Source organism: Periplaneta americana, chromosome 15 (genome assembly GCF_040183065.1).
Source record: "Periplaneta americana isolate PAMFEO1 chromosome 15, P.americana_PAMFEO1_priV1, whole genome shotgun sequence".
Taxonomy (NCBI): domain Eukaryota; kingdom Metazoa; phylum Arthropoda; class Insecta; order Blattodea; family Blattidae; genus Periplaneta; species Periplaneta americana.
Genome location: NC_091131.1, coordinates 85,730,939 through 85,748,411, shown reverse-complemented (window position 1 = coordinate 85,748,411; position 17,473 = coordinate 85,730,939). Strand labels below are relative to the sequence as shown.

General features: G+C 33.0%; 1 protein-coding gene across 7 annotated transcripts in view; it reads left to right on the top strand.

The window, feature by feature from the left end:
* The window catches only part of Rab26 (RAS oncogene family member Rab26), a 344,828-nt gene extending 330,225 nt beyond the window's left edge, over nucleotides 1-14,603 (top strand). For all 7 annotated transcript variants that reach the window (XM_069847790.1, XM_069847794.1, XM_069847791.1 and 4 more), the window contains one exon: nucleotides 3,721-14,603. In XM_069847790.1, the coding sequence (XP_069703891.1) occupies nucleotides 3,721-3,829 (109 nt within the window). In that variant the 3' untranslated portion in view covers nucleotides 3,830-14,603. The remainder of the gene's footprint in view (nucleotides 1-3,720) is intronic.
* Nucleotides 14,604-17,473: the final 2,870 nt, after the last annotated feature.

The following is a 17,473-nucleotide window of genomic DNA, read 5'->3' as shown; positions in this document are numbered from 1 at the left end:
ATATGTGAGCCACTAACTCATATTTATAATTGTTATATTGAATTCTGTATTTTTCTTGATATCTTTAAATATGTCAAAGTGATTCCTGTTCTTAAAAATGACTGAAATCCGATTATGCTAATTACAGGCCCATTAGTATAATACCAACTGTATCAGAGGTCTTTCATATTTTATTAAATAAGCAGATTACTAACTACTTTGAGGATAATGCATTATTTGATAAGTGTCAATTTGAATTCAGGAAAGACCATAGTACTACTGATGCTGTAGTTTATTTTATTAAGCAAAGTTATATGAGTCTGGAAAAAAACAGTATTGTTAATAGTAAATTTTTCGATCTCGCTAGTGCATTGACCGAAATCACATTCTACTCTTTTGCAGAAACTGAAATGTTATGGTTTTAATTAGTAGACTGAAGTTTTTTTATTTATTCTTATTCTTAATATAAAATATAGACTTCGGAATATGTATGATAAGAACTTTTTTTGTGTTTGTTGTGTATAAAATACAGAATATAAATTCTTAATATAGAATACAGAATATAAAACAGACTATAGAATATAATTACCAGTACAACAATAGAAATAGAAATGAAATAATACATAAATATAAAAGGAGGATACAATAATATTAATAAAATTTGAGGACCGAATGAGCAGGGAGTAATAGTCTTAAAATCTTATAGATCTAAGCTTATCCTAAATCTAGATATCAGTCTGTTTATTTAAATGATAACAGGATATCTCAGTATTAACTGGTGAAGTATGTTGTGCCCCAAGGTTCACTTATGGGATCATTATTCCATTTCATATCATTATTACTTATTATTTTTATCAGTGACTTTCTAAAAGCAGATTTCTCAGATTTTTTGGGCATTAACCTTGAGCCTGGCTTTGAATGGAAATCACATAATAATTTATTATATTGCAAGTAAAATACGCAAGGATTTACTAACATTAGGTATATTTAAACACAATATTTCAATTCAAACCTTATATATATAGTCATCTAAATTATGGAATAAATAATAATTCAATAAATCTGCAGACATTATCAACAGTATAATGACACCATCTTTAGTCCAGAAACATACCCTCACTCGTCTGTACAAGACCTTAGCAAGACTTGTCCTTTGTTACGGCAGTGAAGCTTGGACCTTGAGAAAAAGCAATGAAAATAGAATTCCTGCCACTGAAATGAAGTTTATGCGCCGAACAGCAGATACACTAAATGGGATCATAAAAGAAATGAAGACATCCTACAAGAGCTGGGAATGGAACCTGTACTTGCAGTATATTCATCAATATCAAGACAACTGGCTTCACCATGTCAAGCGTATGCCTAGAACAAGGATTTCTTGAGTGATCTTGAACTACAGACCAACAGGAAAAAGATCACTGGGTCGCCCTGTGAAGAGATGGTGGGAAAACTTTTGTAGACCGGAACAGTCCTTCTAGGACTATCACCTGTTAGGATGATGATGATGATGATGATGATGATGATGATGATGATGATGATGATGATGATGTTATGGAGTAATCATACTTCATCTTATAAACTACTTCTCCAAAATAGAGCTGTTATAATAATCTGTGTCTCTTCAGCTAGAGCGCGTTGGAAATGTCAATAACCTTAAGATTTGTTCACAAAAACAAGACTACATATATATATATATATATATATATATACACAGGGGCGGATGCAAGGGGGGGGGGATTAAGGGGATATATCCCCTCCCGAAATTTTGAGAAAAATACGAATCAAGAAACAAAAATAATATTAATTTTAATTCGTGAATGTACATAGGAATTAGAGAGTTTTCCACGTAAATTCTCTTTGCTAAAATGTTAAATTCCAAGAACTGCAGGAAGACAAACACAGCGTTCTTACTTCAAGACAGAGAGTCATGAAGAGTATTTTAGGCTTTTAATTTTCCTTCTCTTCTTAGACTATTTCATTAGTCAGCTCAAGGACAGATTTTTAAATCATAAAGGAATCCTAAAGTCCATACAAACTTTGCTGCCTGAAAACATAGTGCGAGCATCAGATGAAGATTTAGAAACTGCTGTTGAGGCTATAGTAAATCAGTGGCCCACCAGATGCATCACCAGAGTCTTTCTTCAATGAATTGAAGATGTGGAGAAGAAATTTCCTTGATCAGAAAAATCTTCACCTACTACCTCCTGATTTTATATCATCTTTGAATAGGTGCAATGAAATTATTTTTCCCTGCACTCGCAAGGCGCTGAAACTTTTCTGCACGTTGCCTGTAACTACAGCAACACCAGAACGGTCGTTCTCAACTTTGCGGTATTTGAAGACTTACTTGAGGAGCACGATGGGAGCAGACAGATTAAATGGACTGGCCTTGATGTATATACATAAAAATGTAGAAGTAAAAGCTCATGAAGTACTGGATGAAATGTCTAAGAAGCCTCGTCGCCTTCTTCTGTAAATGTCATTTTGTCATTGTTTTTGTATTGCAGTCATTGTAAATGTTAAAATTAAAAAATTATGGTTTATTTAACAACGCTCGCAATTGCCGAGGTTATATCAGCGTCGCCGGTGTACCGGAATTTTTTCCCTCAGGACTTCTTTTACATGCCAGTAAATCGACTGATATGAGGTCTGTCGCATTTAAACACACTTAAATGCCATCGAGATGGGTTGGGGTAGAACCCGCAACTTCGAGCACAGAAGGCTATATCGACTACGCTACTCAGGTCAACTTGTAAATGTTTGTGACTCGGAAACAAATTGTGAGTATATAAACTTACTTCTCATCACTCCATTTTTACTATCTCCTCAAATCCCTCCCCGAAAAAAAATCCTGCGTCCGCCCCTGTAATATGTATATATGTATATATATATATACATACATACACACACACTTATACGTGTATATTAATAAATGCAAGTACTCCACTACACAAAATAGATTTGAAATTCTTTTCCTCTAAATGTTTAATTTTAATAAGCTTCCCGTACATATTAAAACATTTCTCGTTTCTAACATTTAAGAGGAGGGTCAAATCAACATTGATACAGTGTAAGTGAATTTTGTGATTTGAAAGAATGGCAATGCTTTATGGCAAAAAAATAAATCTATTTGTAGTTTCTCTGTCTCTCTCTCTCTTTCTACCTAATCTAGTCCAATCTAATCTAACCTATTTCAACTATCTAGCCCTTCTATTGTATCCTATTTATCTCACCCTATCTATCCCATTTGTGCCACCTATCTACCTATCAAATTAAATCGAAGTGATACTTCTTCTAAGACATAATTTTGTTCAAAGTTACATCCTAAAAGAAAGATGTTATTATGTACCGTTACGTACATTTTATTTTCGAAACTATTTGTCGCTATTACATGGATTTAAATGATGTCATTATCAATATTATCCACCAAGAGATACTACGAATCCAGCGATGAGTGCCAATGTGTCAAAAGCCATGCGGACGATATTACAATGAAAACTGCCGCGACAGGAAAACCTCACTCACAAACTTCTGCAAAGACTAAACTACAAATCCTATGCACATTGTGTGCATTTCATTTCATTCATTATCAATATTATTATAAGTAATGACGATAATCGAAGCTTCACTGTGGAGTTAACTACATTTGAAGGCAATTACCATCCTCGGATAGTTGCACAGTTATTTGAAGTTAATTGCTTTAAAATCATTTAATTTCCCAATTTTGTTTCTACTTTACAGGGAACTGAAGTCTAGGAAGAGTGGAAATCCAGATGAAACAAAATTCAACGTTCAAGACTATGTGAGAGAACAGTCGCAACGGGGTTCTTGTCCACCTTGTAATACATGAACTTGGGGGTTTGGCAGCTGCAGAGTAAACTGGAAATGTTGGTAATGTCTGTGAGAATCAACACTTGCACTATCAAGTGCAGAAGCCCTGTGGCTTACAGCTAACATAAACAGAAACTGACCATCGTTTCAAAGAATATGGTGACTCAAATATATATTTCCATGATCCATAAAAAGAAATAATGGAATAAGTTCATACAAAGTAAGAAAATGACGAGTGATCTGTAAACCTGCAGTTCTAAAAAGAAAAGACTCAAAACAAAGAATTGTTTTCAATAAATAGACTGGTCCTACTTGACCTACTGGTGTATTTTATTTATAAAGAAAATTTCTGGTTTTTATAATAGGAAATATTTTATTAGTTGAATAAAACTTAAAAAACGAATATTTAGTATCACATATCCTCGTATAAATCTCAGAGGTATTTTAAAATAAAGATGGTGTTAGTTTATATACTCTTTCTTGCCTCTGGTATATTTTGCTTTAAACTTATCGAATTTTTAAACAGTATTCACTTAGGACCAACTAAGATTTTGACCAAATTGTATTATCTTGGTCACAAATATAAAAAAAAAGTGGTTCCCAAAAGTTGATGTCCATAACCATGGGCTTCCAGAAAATGTTGACACTTACTTATTCAACTTTAAGCTGTAACTGTACAGCTGTACCCCCTGGCACCTGTAGAGAGTAACTTAATTTCACGTCCTGCGTACCTGTAAGGCCTTACTCTTAGCTATATGGAAGAAATTTATATGGTCTTTCCAAACATAATGAATTTAATTTATTTCAATAATATCATTTCAATATTGGCTTTATAAAACCCTGTCATTAGTTGAAATCTTAAAGAAAAATAATGTAGACTCCGAAAAAAATTGCCATTTTGTTATTATTTCAGCTTTTACTCTAGTACATTTTTTCTCATTTTAGTGTAAATTTTATTGGAAAGTAAGCTTACTATGTTTATATATTCACAAATATTAATAATCAATATTTGTGTATTCATTGCTTAGTTGCCCCATGAGTGATGCCTTACTGGTGTCACGAGATTCCAACAAGTCTTCAGTCTGCTGACTAAACGTACATTATATATGTTTCGTTAAATACTCTAAATATGGTAGTCTTCGAAAATTTGATGTTTTGTAGCAGCCTTCATTACATTCTCTTTGGCCAAAGAAATTCTCTTATCCCTTTAACTTTGAGGGACAGACTATGAATCAATTAATTCTCAATAATTATGACAAGAAAAAACATTTGTCTATACTGACAATGAAGTCCAAAACATCTTGTCCAACGCCAATTCCCTTAACTGCAAATTAACTGAGATTTAAATGAAACTGATCCATGTACCCCTCAATATTGGTATCATGTCTTTAACATTTCTTTTCTTAACAGGATTTACTTCTAAATTTCCGAAACACTCCTTACAAAGTGCTCTTTAAATCATGACTATACCGGTACTGACTATATATTTTATTGGAGTGAGAAGTGATCGTTTTCGGACATCTTTAATATTACTTTCTTAACTTCTGTATTCCCTCACAATTAAAATAATTGTTTTATTCCTACATCACCAAAGAATCGGCAAATTATACGCTGCTTCTACTTCTTCTTGTTGTACAATAGACAGTAAGCTTTAAAATCTGCTGCTTCTTCTTGTATAATAATTATAAAGGGCCAATATTGGTTCTGCAATCTTTTCTTAGGAGAATCGTGTTCATATCTGTTCTCAGTACGTTACCTAACCACTTATTTGTATATTTACATATTTTAGACATGAAGCTGTTCTCTAATATCTCAATTTTTTACACTTTCTTCCCTGCTTAATCCTATTGTTCATCTAAGAATCTTATTTCTGAATAATTTCAAGGAAAAATAGTTCCGGAGCCGGGTATCGATCCTGAGATCCTTCGCTTAGTGCGCGAAAGCTCTACCAACTGAGCTACCCCAGGAACTATACACGACACCGTCACAATTTTTCCTTTTATATCCACACAACTCAAATGAGCTGACAAGATGCCAGAACTCAACTATGAGTGCACACAATACTGTGTGACTTAATTTGTGGCTATCTGTTAACGTACCTCCAGTAACGAATGTATTATACAAATCTGGCTTTCAGGTAGTAGCTCCCTGTAAAGCAGGTTTGAATAATTTCAAGGAAAAATTGTTTAATTCGTCTTCTTCTTCAACTGCATAAGTTAGGCCTTTTAAGCCTGTTTCGATTTCAAGGGCTAATGGTTCCTGTAAGATTATAATGTAGTAGTTTCTTGGGAAGCCGTTTGTAGTCCATTCTTCGTATGTATTCGTATCAGTTCTGTTTTTATGTTGTATTCGCTCCTTTAACTTACAAGATATCTAACTATTGTGAACCTATAATAACTGCTCATGGATGACTGATATAATATGCATTATCCTTTTGGTAACTCATGTACCTTCACATTTTAACTAGGTAACTTAGCGTTAATTGTTCTGTCTTTCCTGATTTTATCTCTTACTGATATTATAACATTGGTACGTATAAGAATGGCAAAATCATGACAGTGCAGTGAGAAAATTCGATGTAATGCTGTCTTTGTTTTACCATAAATCCCAGGTCTCTTTCATGGAAAGCCATTCGACTAAGTAATAAGTCTACAAAAGTATATTGCTGCAGGTTAAAAATAATTACATATTTTTTCTACAAAATTTAGGACACGAATTTTAATGAGAAAATACCGGTAATTTTATTGGAGAGTTTCTGCAATATAAATATTTTCATTTGCTTGTATTAGCAAGAATTGTGGCATTAGCATCAGATCCATCTGCGATTAATTATTTCAACCTATAGGCCTATTATCTTTCATGACAACCTTTCGACTTTTGATGATGTCTAATCGAGAGCTGATTTGATGATATTTTCAATAGTACCAGTATCCTAGGTAGGCCTAATAGTTTCATAATCACATATAGTACAGTGCAATATGCAGTGTATCACTGTATGGGACACGGGCATCAAGTTTAGTTTTAATTTTTTAAAGTGAAACATTTATGCTTGAGTGGCAAATAATTAAAATGTTACGAAAATTTCAACATCTGACGTCAGTTACTTAGCAAACATGATGAGTTATGTCACAGTAATGTGATGTCACTTGCTTAGTAACGGATCATTTAGATAAAACACGGTACTTAATTTCATTGTAAAGACTTGTACAGATAGATGTATATTAAATATGATATTACAATATTTATTGTCAATCAATATTTTTGTATTCTGGTCACACCACAACTATATGTACCTAATCGTCCAATTTTATTAAATTGATAACTTTGCACCCATCTTATTACCCCTCTTCACTATGATTGTATCCATCTCTTTTACTTGACTTATTATTTGGTCTCAAATTTAAAACTATCAAGCTATTTGATCAGTCTAACCTTCATTATTTCATTCTTTTCATCTGTTATATAACATAACTTCATATTTCAATCTTACATCTCTACAAAATGCATCCATAATTATCCACTCTTAAACAAGCACGTCTTCATGCAATAATTTTTCATCATTTCCTACACTGCTCTGGCTCACTCCACATCATTTCACTCCTTCCATATACCAGTTTAAAAATTATAATAGGATTCCTTTTTTTTTATTTTCCTCTAGTGCTAGTCTGTTTTTTTTTGTTTTTGTTTGTTTGTTTGTTTTTTTTTTTTTTTCGGTGATGCACTCCTCGATTTGTCTACCTTATTCATTTCCGATTCCCTTTATTTCTGTATAACCTCACCTCACCATGGGACCAATCTCTCTACATTTTTCAACAAACTACTGGAGTGAAGACAGATTACAGACCCTAAACCTTAAACTATTTAGAGTTCTGAGTCTTTTTTAGAGTATTGACAGATTCTATATTTATTCAGAACAACAAGGAATAAGAGAAATTCACGTTTTCAAACACAAAACTACTATTCCAAGGAATAAGTTTCGTGGATAGAAACGTGTAAGTTACACTTTTAATAGAGCACCAAAGATTGGTGTCCTGATTTTTCTTCTTTTTTATGTTATGGTTGAGCTCTTAATTTTCTTACTACATACATGAATATATACATACTACATACCTTGAATGTTAAAGTGTGTCAACAGAACCAACCACATGCAGACTTTTTTATAGTCGCTTGAAGTCCATATTGACCACAGACAACCACACCGCAAGCTTGCTATTTGTTAAGAAAGCGTCTATCGTTTCCAAGGATCCTGTGTAAAAGTGTCTGTCGTTTCCAAGGATACAGTGTCGGCGGCGAGTGGTCGGCATGTGATCAGCGTGTGGCACGTGTGAGTTGCACTCGACCACCAACAGTGACAATTTTGCAGTTGTGCTGTGGTTGATACTGACGTCTCAAGACCACATACGTCCACAATGACTCCAGTTTGTGGTCCATGTGAGTTGGCCATCATCTGTTTCCATATAATTCAATACTAATTCCTGACCACCCACAGCACAACCACACATAACTGCAAAATAATCACGAAGTTGTCGGCCGTGTGAGTTGAGCCTTAAAGTGATAGGCCTACCTGGATACTCCATATTGCACTGTACGTCTTACAACTTTTACCTGCCACATGATGAGATATTTAAGATAATTAGGACAGTGTTCGACAAGTATTGAAAGTACCATAACATTAGTTACCGATACAAGAGCTGTTCAGACATATTTGAAATTCGATAGATTAAGACTATAAAGGACTCGAGTAATATATTTTGAAGCAACTAGTGGCAACGGCAGTTAATACTACAGTTCTTGCTACCTTGAAATGGAATCTATGAAAATTTTTATGTTCATTCACTTATAGTTTTTTGCCCAAGAACAGGTCTTTCATTGGAAACCCAGCATTTTCCAACCTTTCCTATTTTCTGCCTTCCTTTTAGTTTCCGCATACGATTCATATATATTAATGCTGTCTATTATCTGACATCATCTTCTATTTTAAACTTTTCTCTCGTTTTCTTTCCTTTCTTTTGCATCCTTCAATAGGCAGTTTCTTCTCAGCCAGTCAACCATCAATTCCCTTTTCTCTTCCTGATTCAGTTTCAGCATTATTCTTTCTTCACCACTCTCCCTAGCACAGCTTCATTTCTTATTTTCTCTGTTCCTTTCACACGCTCCATTCTTCTCCATATCCACATTATGTTTGCATTACAGAAATACAAAATATTAAGAAAAAGCAATATGAAGCTGTTGAAAATCTAATAGAGTTTTCGCAGAAATACACGTTTTCTTCAGCATCTCTGATACAGTACGAACGAAGAGTCTGGGCATTCAGTCTGTGTACAATGATTTCAACTGAACTGCTGTACAAATTTTGTTTATATTCAGTATCTCCAAGTCAATTCAGACAGGAATACTTCACCAGAGCAGTGGCATTAAAAATAGTTTCACAAAGAATAACACAAACTGAAAACCAAATTGTAACACCAAAAACAAAGCAATATATATATATATATATATATATATATATATAGTAAAACCTCGATAAGACGCGCCTGCTTATTACGCTATCCCGTGTAATACGCTTATTTTTTTGTCTGGTCCCTGCACATTTCATTTATATAACGCCTTTATAAAATACCCCGTTTGTTGCGTTCAAGTCCCACATAATATGCTATTTTTGTGGAATATTTTCGATGTAATTTTCAGCAAAGTACTGTAACAACATGAAACATTTTGGCCATTGAACTCACTGGTGCCATTAACCTGAAAAGTACTGGTATTCGATTTACATGCGCATTTAAACTTTCATACTGTACAATACTCCACTCTCTTGTTACGCTCTTTTATTCGACTCTTTACCTGTGCACTTAAAGGCTACATACAGTTACTGGTACAATACCCCATCCTCTTGCTAACCTTCTCTCTCAAACAACATTCCTCAGTCGGCCATAATAAAATTAATGGAAATTTTTGCTGGTCAGTTTGTTGTCCTTAGTGTATAGAAGTGTCTGTGAATGTGATTACAATGAGTGTTAAACGAAAAACACTTTCTGTTTCGGAAAAATTGGAAATCTTACGAAAGTACGTTGAAAACAGTACGGTACTCTTTAATTAGAAACAACTTTCTGATTCATTAGGAATCCCATTATCGACATTAAGAACGATAATAAAAAATCGCGACTCAATCACTACAGCTGCGATGTCGGGAAAATGTAAGCGCAGGAGAGTGAAGTGTGGTGAACATGAGGACTTGGAGAACACGCACATGACATGGCAAACAACTATAAATGACTTTTTTCGAAAGAATTAAGTACAGTAAGTATTGTAAATGTCTTTGACATACAGTACAGTTATTACACAATGGAGTAATACTGTTTTACCTTTCATGAATCATGTACTTTAATAAAGAAAAATGCTGATACTGTACACAGGTCAAAATTAGTATACCCGCCTAATACATGGTTCCGGTTAATACATGGTTTACGTGTGGTCCCTTGAACAGCGTCTTATCAGGGTTTTACTGTGTGTGTATATATATATATATATATATATATATATATATATATATATATAAACTGAGGCTTCATTGATAGAAAGTGGGAAGTAAGAACAGAAGTTATTAGCCTGGACTGTGCATAGAACACTTCCTCGCGCACCCTCACACTCCATAGGTCACTTCTTTTGAGAGAGAGCCCAAGTTGCATGTAAGGCGGGGACTGAAATAATTATAGCACTTACATTAATTAATCTTTACACGCCCACAGATGTAAAGTGAAAGTGTGCAGTGCAAAGCGCAGCTGCACACATGCGAATGTGGAAAGATAAAATGTATGCACTGTAAATCAATGTCCATTTATGAGGTTCATTTAATAGGCTTAAAGCTGTTTATTTATCTATTTGGTAAAGTTAGAAATATATTTGCTTGTCCGAAACCAGGAAAATATTGACCCAGCAGCAGGCTTATTTTTTTCAAATTTCATAGCTTTATATAATACGAGGTAGATAAATAGTCAGATAAGTGATCTACGGTCTTGTAGCTTATTCGCTATTCAGTTAGCTCCATGTTCCACAACATCACTGGTCAATAAATTGTGGATATACTGTTCATCTTATCCTTGCTTTTCTTTTTACCACGTATTTCTTGCCTATGATAGTGCAAGGACGTGAGAGTCCTTCCACTCTTTTCCATTTGTTCATTAACTTACAGTGGCTACAAAATTGTTACATGACCTATTTTGAAGTATTATTCAAGTATTTGTCTTTATTATACATTCTGGGTAATTTAGTATGCAATTAGAAATTTCACAGTGTCTCACCAATAAGAGGCATTGCAATGTTTTACTGCATTATTGTACACACAGTTTTTTTCTGGCAGCTCAGTATTGCTAAACTTTCTCGGAAATTTTAAAATGAAATAAACTGAGGGAACCACTATATCAAATATGTGTTCGTAAATATTCATGTTCAGTTCATCCCCAAGCTTAAATAAAATACCATAATGTTTTACTTCTCTGTGTTGGCTTTGAAATGGCACTTGCACAAAAGGTGTTTTTGTATGCAATGAAAAACTTCGGAACATTTTCTGCCATTACTAATGATCTTCAACTCTCAGGATCGTGTCTTAAAAAAAGAAAAAAAAAGGGGGGGGGGGAAGAACGTTATACTTGTAAGGAACTTAGTACAGGCCTACATAGATTTTAGGCTGTTTGAAATAGCTGAAATATTAAAAATAAAATACCGGTATCCAGCTGTAGTTGCTTTGCAAGGTTTTTTTAATTGCCTTGTAATACTGACTTTCAGGCATTTCTCTTGACAATTGATATCTGTTACTAATTAATGCTTCAGTTATACCTTTAGGTTGAACAGTAAAAAATACATTTACATTGTTACAAATAACATGAACATTTGTGTAACTGTTTTCAGTCTATTTTGAAGGATTAAGTAACTTTTATTTTATGTTATCTCAGATTGTACAATATTACATATGCAATTCTTAAAAAAAAAAAAAAAAAAGTAGATAGGCCTACATATTGATATCAAAAATATTTCACATTGTAAATTATTAACAATTTGTGCAGTTATTCAAAATTGGTAACTTTTGGAAAGAGACATTTTTGCATTTAGTTGTGGTGGTCTTTCTATATATCAGATGCCAGCCCTTTTTTATCTTCTTTCATATTGTTCCTCTTTTTCCGCGGCTTCCATGATATATTTATGAGATTTAAATGTAATTTTGTTTATATTAAATAAGTTATTTTCTTTGCTTTGGATTAGCGCTCTTTTTATGCAAGATTCTTTCACTTTATTATACAGTGAGGTCACAAAGTGGGCGTACCTCCCATGTATTAGACACTACGATGGGTATGGTTGATTGATTGATATGAACATATGCCTGATAGTTTAACGATCCAAGACATCGATATGAAGATCTTCATTTTCATAGTATAGCTGAATTCTGCACCATGTCCTGGCAGATGTTTTGCGAGGATAATTAAGGGTCACTTCATTGAAGGCATCTTCCACAACTGCTCGTAATTGTGCCGTTGTGTTACAGTGGTGATTTCGCACTTTGTCATTGATGAATCCCCAGAGAGGATTATGAGGTGTTATGAGGTCAGCAAAAGGAGCTTGATCATCCTCTTCCAATTCACCAGTTAGGAAAAGTCGATGGTAAACGGACTCTCTTTGTTTATAACTGCATGGTTACCATGGTAGCATGGTACCAACATTCACAAAGTAAGTGAAATAAGAATACAGGGGGGGTACACCCACTTTGTGACCTCACTGTACAAGAAGAAACACCTAACATTGTTCTGCATTAAATGAAGACGTGAAGTCTAACATATGAGAAATTTGGAGGAAGCTGGGGGATAAGATAATGAATATTATAAGGTTCAGAATGTCCAAAAAAATATAAAATATGTACCTTAATGCTATGAACCCTCAGTCCTCTGTATCTTCTAAGATTCCTGCCATATTGTTGGATGAAGAATATATTGTGTTAAGTGACCAATATCAATTACAGTATATACTTCTTGATAATAGAAAAGTTTATACAAACGCGTTTAACTTAGAGGGCCACTGATTTTGTGTCAACAAAAACGATATGATTAAAAAAGTTTATTAAAAATGAACTGTTCGATTCTCAATACTGAAATTAAGTTCAATAGCAAAAACTAGTGGTACCGGTATATGTAGATATCGTATGTGAAGAGGAAGACATAGCGATTAAGATCTTTGTGGTTCCTTCCTTTTCTACTTCTCTCACGAAAAGCTCTTAATGAAGCTCTTACAGTTGAAAAGTAGGTAACTGTAAGACCTGCCTAAATACTTGAACCATAAAATAAGTTTTTAACATTATTCACATTAAAAGGAAAAATTATTGTAAAACATACAGAACCTTGCAAAACAAAGAATGCCTACTTCTGAATGTCTCACCTCATTTGAAATTCAAATTATATTGTTTTATTTGAGTTTAATGATATTAATAACATTTTAAAAGTTAATGATATATATTTTTCAGATAAGGTTTCATTTAGACTTCTGTGTCCATAAAGAGAAAAGAATATTTTCGAGATAAGAAATCATGACGATGTGACATTTTGTAACAAATTATCTGTATTATAAAATTTAAAGCTATTTTACATTAAATCTGTTGTTACATATTAGGAAAGTATACTAGCTTGGGCATCTTAGTGTTTAGCTGATTTCATATCGAAATTGGTCATTTACTGAAACTCTACGCCATACTTTGTTTTTAACTGAAAATTCACTTACAACTTACAACTGAGAGTTCTTAACCATGAATAATTATTATACAAACTTCAGTTTGCATTCTATTATAATCATACATTATGAATGTTAATTTGCATTATTCTCTCAAAGAAACTAGTCAATCAGTCATAAACTTAGTCAATTAATATTTATAATAAATTGATTAAGAATTCGTAAATGTTTTTGCTTTGAAGCTTGGCTTTAATGTAGTTTGTGTTTTGAAGTAAAAACCACATGATATGAAAATAAGCACCATTTGAGATTGGGGTTGACAGAATGGAAATAGAATTTAAGGTTTCAAGGTAATGTGAACAGTTGTAAGACTAAGAACTGTTCTTTTACATGTCATCTCCTCATGAGTATGAGTACTCATATTGAACTTACTTCGTACTGCTGTCTGTTTCATGGGATGGTTGGTTAAGTATTATTCATGTGCTTTTATTACTTTATTTTTTATTGTAAAATAAAGATATTCAATCGTTTTCTATTTACTCTTCTCGTATGGAATGACTCTGTAATCATGCCTTTTTTGTTACTCCATAAACATATATTTTGGAATATATAATTCGGTGGAATATTTAATTTGGGTTATTAAATTCAACTGAAAATATGAAATATATAGCATTGTTTTCCATATTGGTATATTCATTGGAAAATTCCGTTGTTAAAATACAAACTTTTGTTAAACATTGAACGTCAGTTGCCTAATTTTATTCCAAGGCTTAACAAATGGAAAACTCACTGCAATATACAAAAGAAATTTTAAGAATATGGGCATTTTACTTTCCTTGCAATTGGTACAAAGCATCCATGTTAAAATAATGTTTATTGGATATAGATGTGTGTGACGCTGCTGGCCAGCTAATGGAGTTGTGGAATGAAATAGTAGTGTGCTTAAAGATGCAGTGCATATGGGTATATGAGTACTTAAATTAAATACTGGTACACATTCTTTCCACAGTTTAATGAAACAAAATTTTAAATAAAGAAGAAAGACCATTTCGAAAGTTCAGTATATCTTGACCTTCATATAAAAATGGATAGGATCAAAAAAAAAAAAAACTAAATTACAAACTCACTCGGTATCAATTTATATCTTTAATCTTGTGCCTTTCTCATTTTTTCTTGTCTAATTCTCTCCTCATGTCCTCAGTTACGTCTATTATTAGCCACATGCATTGACCCCAACAACTAGGATTCCTTCTCTGTTTCATACAATTTTACCTGAAGGCAAAAATAGATTACGTTAACCGAAACATTGTTTTCTGTATTCCCCTTACTACAGTGACAGTATTCTATAAACTTCAGAAATTCAAAACAGAAGGAAATTTGCACATTTTATAAACTTTCGCAACAGTTTGTATTTGTCCCAAAATATTGGAAAAACTGAACACCACTTATATTCATAATTTCGCTTTGTGATTAGACATAGGGTAAGCCCCATGTTTTACTTTTTTTCCCTTATACACATTAACTTCATGTGATGGCGTGATAAATAAATTAATCAATCAAGTACCGGTAACATGTTTGCTGTGAATTGAAGATCTCAGACGATAGAATTTTTAAGCTCACTATTTTAGTTTTGTGCAATCTACATAAGTAAGACCTTATGTGCAACTATTGTGCCATAACTAAACGTTTTTAGTCAGTTTCATTTTTAGCAAAAACCATTATAATTTTTAGAAACTTCCTATGATTTACGAAATTCCATATCCTAATTATAGAGAATGAAATGCCAAGTTATGTATTTATACACTGTATTGTGACAAAAATCAATTTCTCTAATTACTTCGAAACAACAATTAAATTTAGTAGATAGGCTACTTTAGGCTGTCAGAACTATTACAAAACAGAACTCACATTTATTCTGCAACTTACACGTGCAATTCATGGCACCATACATTCATATCAAATTAGATTCTTTTTGGACGATTTTACTGCCCGTACTTACCAAAATAGAGTACCTACTAATGTCCATTTGTGTTTAGGTAAAAAAAAAAATACTATGCTTTAATGTTAATTTTTACAAGATTGAATTCATATATTAACTGTATTGTGATTTAAAATAAAATTGTATGATACAAATATTTAACCGAAGTTTATATGAAAGGCATAGTAGAAAAATTACTGGTGAACATAGCAGACTTCAAGCACAAGAAAGAAAGAAAGCAAAAATAGTTTCATGTCCACAAAAATTATGCCCTATTTAGGCTATATTATAAATAAAATGCTCACTTCTTCAAATTTCTTTTGTGTACAGGAAGCACACAAGTACAAATTATCGGTACCTCTCTATTCATGTCTATTGACATGTTTAATGCAGTTCATCAGAAGAGCTTCCACTTTCAACAATTCCAGCCTTCCATCAGTAGTAATCATGCAGTAATGGACCTTATGGGCAATCATAACTTTCAACTCGTTGCTTATAATTTTAGTACATAATATTGATTAGCAACACATATTTAAAGACCCTCGCTTAAATATCTTCTTTGCCATAAAGGAAATAAGTACTGTGCTTCAATGAAGTAGCGGTACATGTATAATATCTCATTACACTTGCTTGTATATAAATATGTATATAACACCAAAATGTTTTACCCGGAATGATTATAATGATAATAAATATGAAACATAACATACTGGAAATAATGTTTAAAAATAATGTTCTCCATATTTTTATAAAACTTTGGGAACTGCATGAAAAATGAATGACTGAAACTAGATTGTTAACGTAAATTGTTGTATACAACTCGAGTCTGATTAGTGAACCATATTATCAGTCTGCAATGAGGTGGAAGGAACTGGCCACCCTAACCCATTATTTCCTGACTTAGTTGTCTCACAAGTGGTGATTTATTGGTTTCATTTACGAGGTTTCAACCAGCCTCCAGACTGTTAGTTAAACAATACAACATACAAGAAGTTGGCAATAAAAGCAATTTAGTATGTTATGTGGTACTTACAATGTGAATAATGGGCAGAAATGTTTAATATGTTTTCTTCCGAGTTTGCAATTGAAAAAATTCATTATTTTTCAGAATATAGTCAGTTGGGACAAAATAAATGTGTACTTGCAGACCATTTTACTACAAAATCAATGTTTTGAAATCGTTTTGTTCACTGTACTTTAATAACTGTATCTTTACTATTATATCTGCATTAATAAAATTAATATTAGTTTTGAGAATTTGGTGGTGGTTAAGTTGTAAAACAGTTCAACCTTCACTTTTCCAAAGATGAAGCAAATGAGGAGTTTCAAACGTGAAGACATTTCCCTCCACAAAAGAGACAGCACTAGAAGGGAGTCTTTCAGTAGATTAGAATTTATGCCAAGTTAACCCATACCTCCATTCTATAGAAATACAAGTATTGAAAGTGCAACTAACTCTTGTTTCAGAGCACTTTCAACCTTTCAGCCCAATGTGTTGATTACTTTAATTAGTGTCATTTGTTATCACTATTTCATAGTTTCTCTTATTTTTGTGCATAAATAACGTTCATGTTTCATTAAATATTAGCTTAGCTCGTTTATTTTTGTTTATTTTATGTAGGTGGTATATGCAAATTGAAAATGTATCGTAGGTACCGGTATGTCAATCAGTACTAGTAAGTTGTAGTCTATTAGAAACATTTACCTTGATTAGTACGCTACCAAAAATATCAATGGTGTGGGGCACAGGTAAGAGGGTTGACTACCTTGATGAATTTCTGCTCACCTGAATGATTCCAAAATTAAAAATATTGCTACTATAACTGTCAAAAAGATTATATAAATCTATTGTGCACGGTGTAAGGTGCATATGTTTATCCTCTTCCATAATGATGTAGAGCATCAGATTTGCAGCCCATCATAATGCTATTGGTCCTCATTTCTAACTTTGCTTTTGCTCTCCTGAAAACTTGCAAT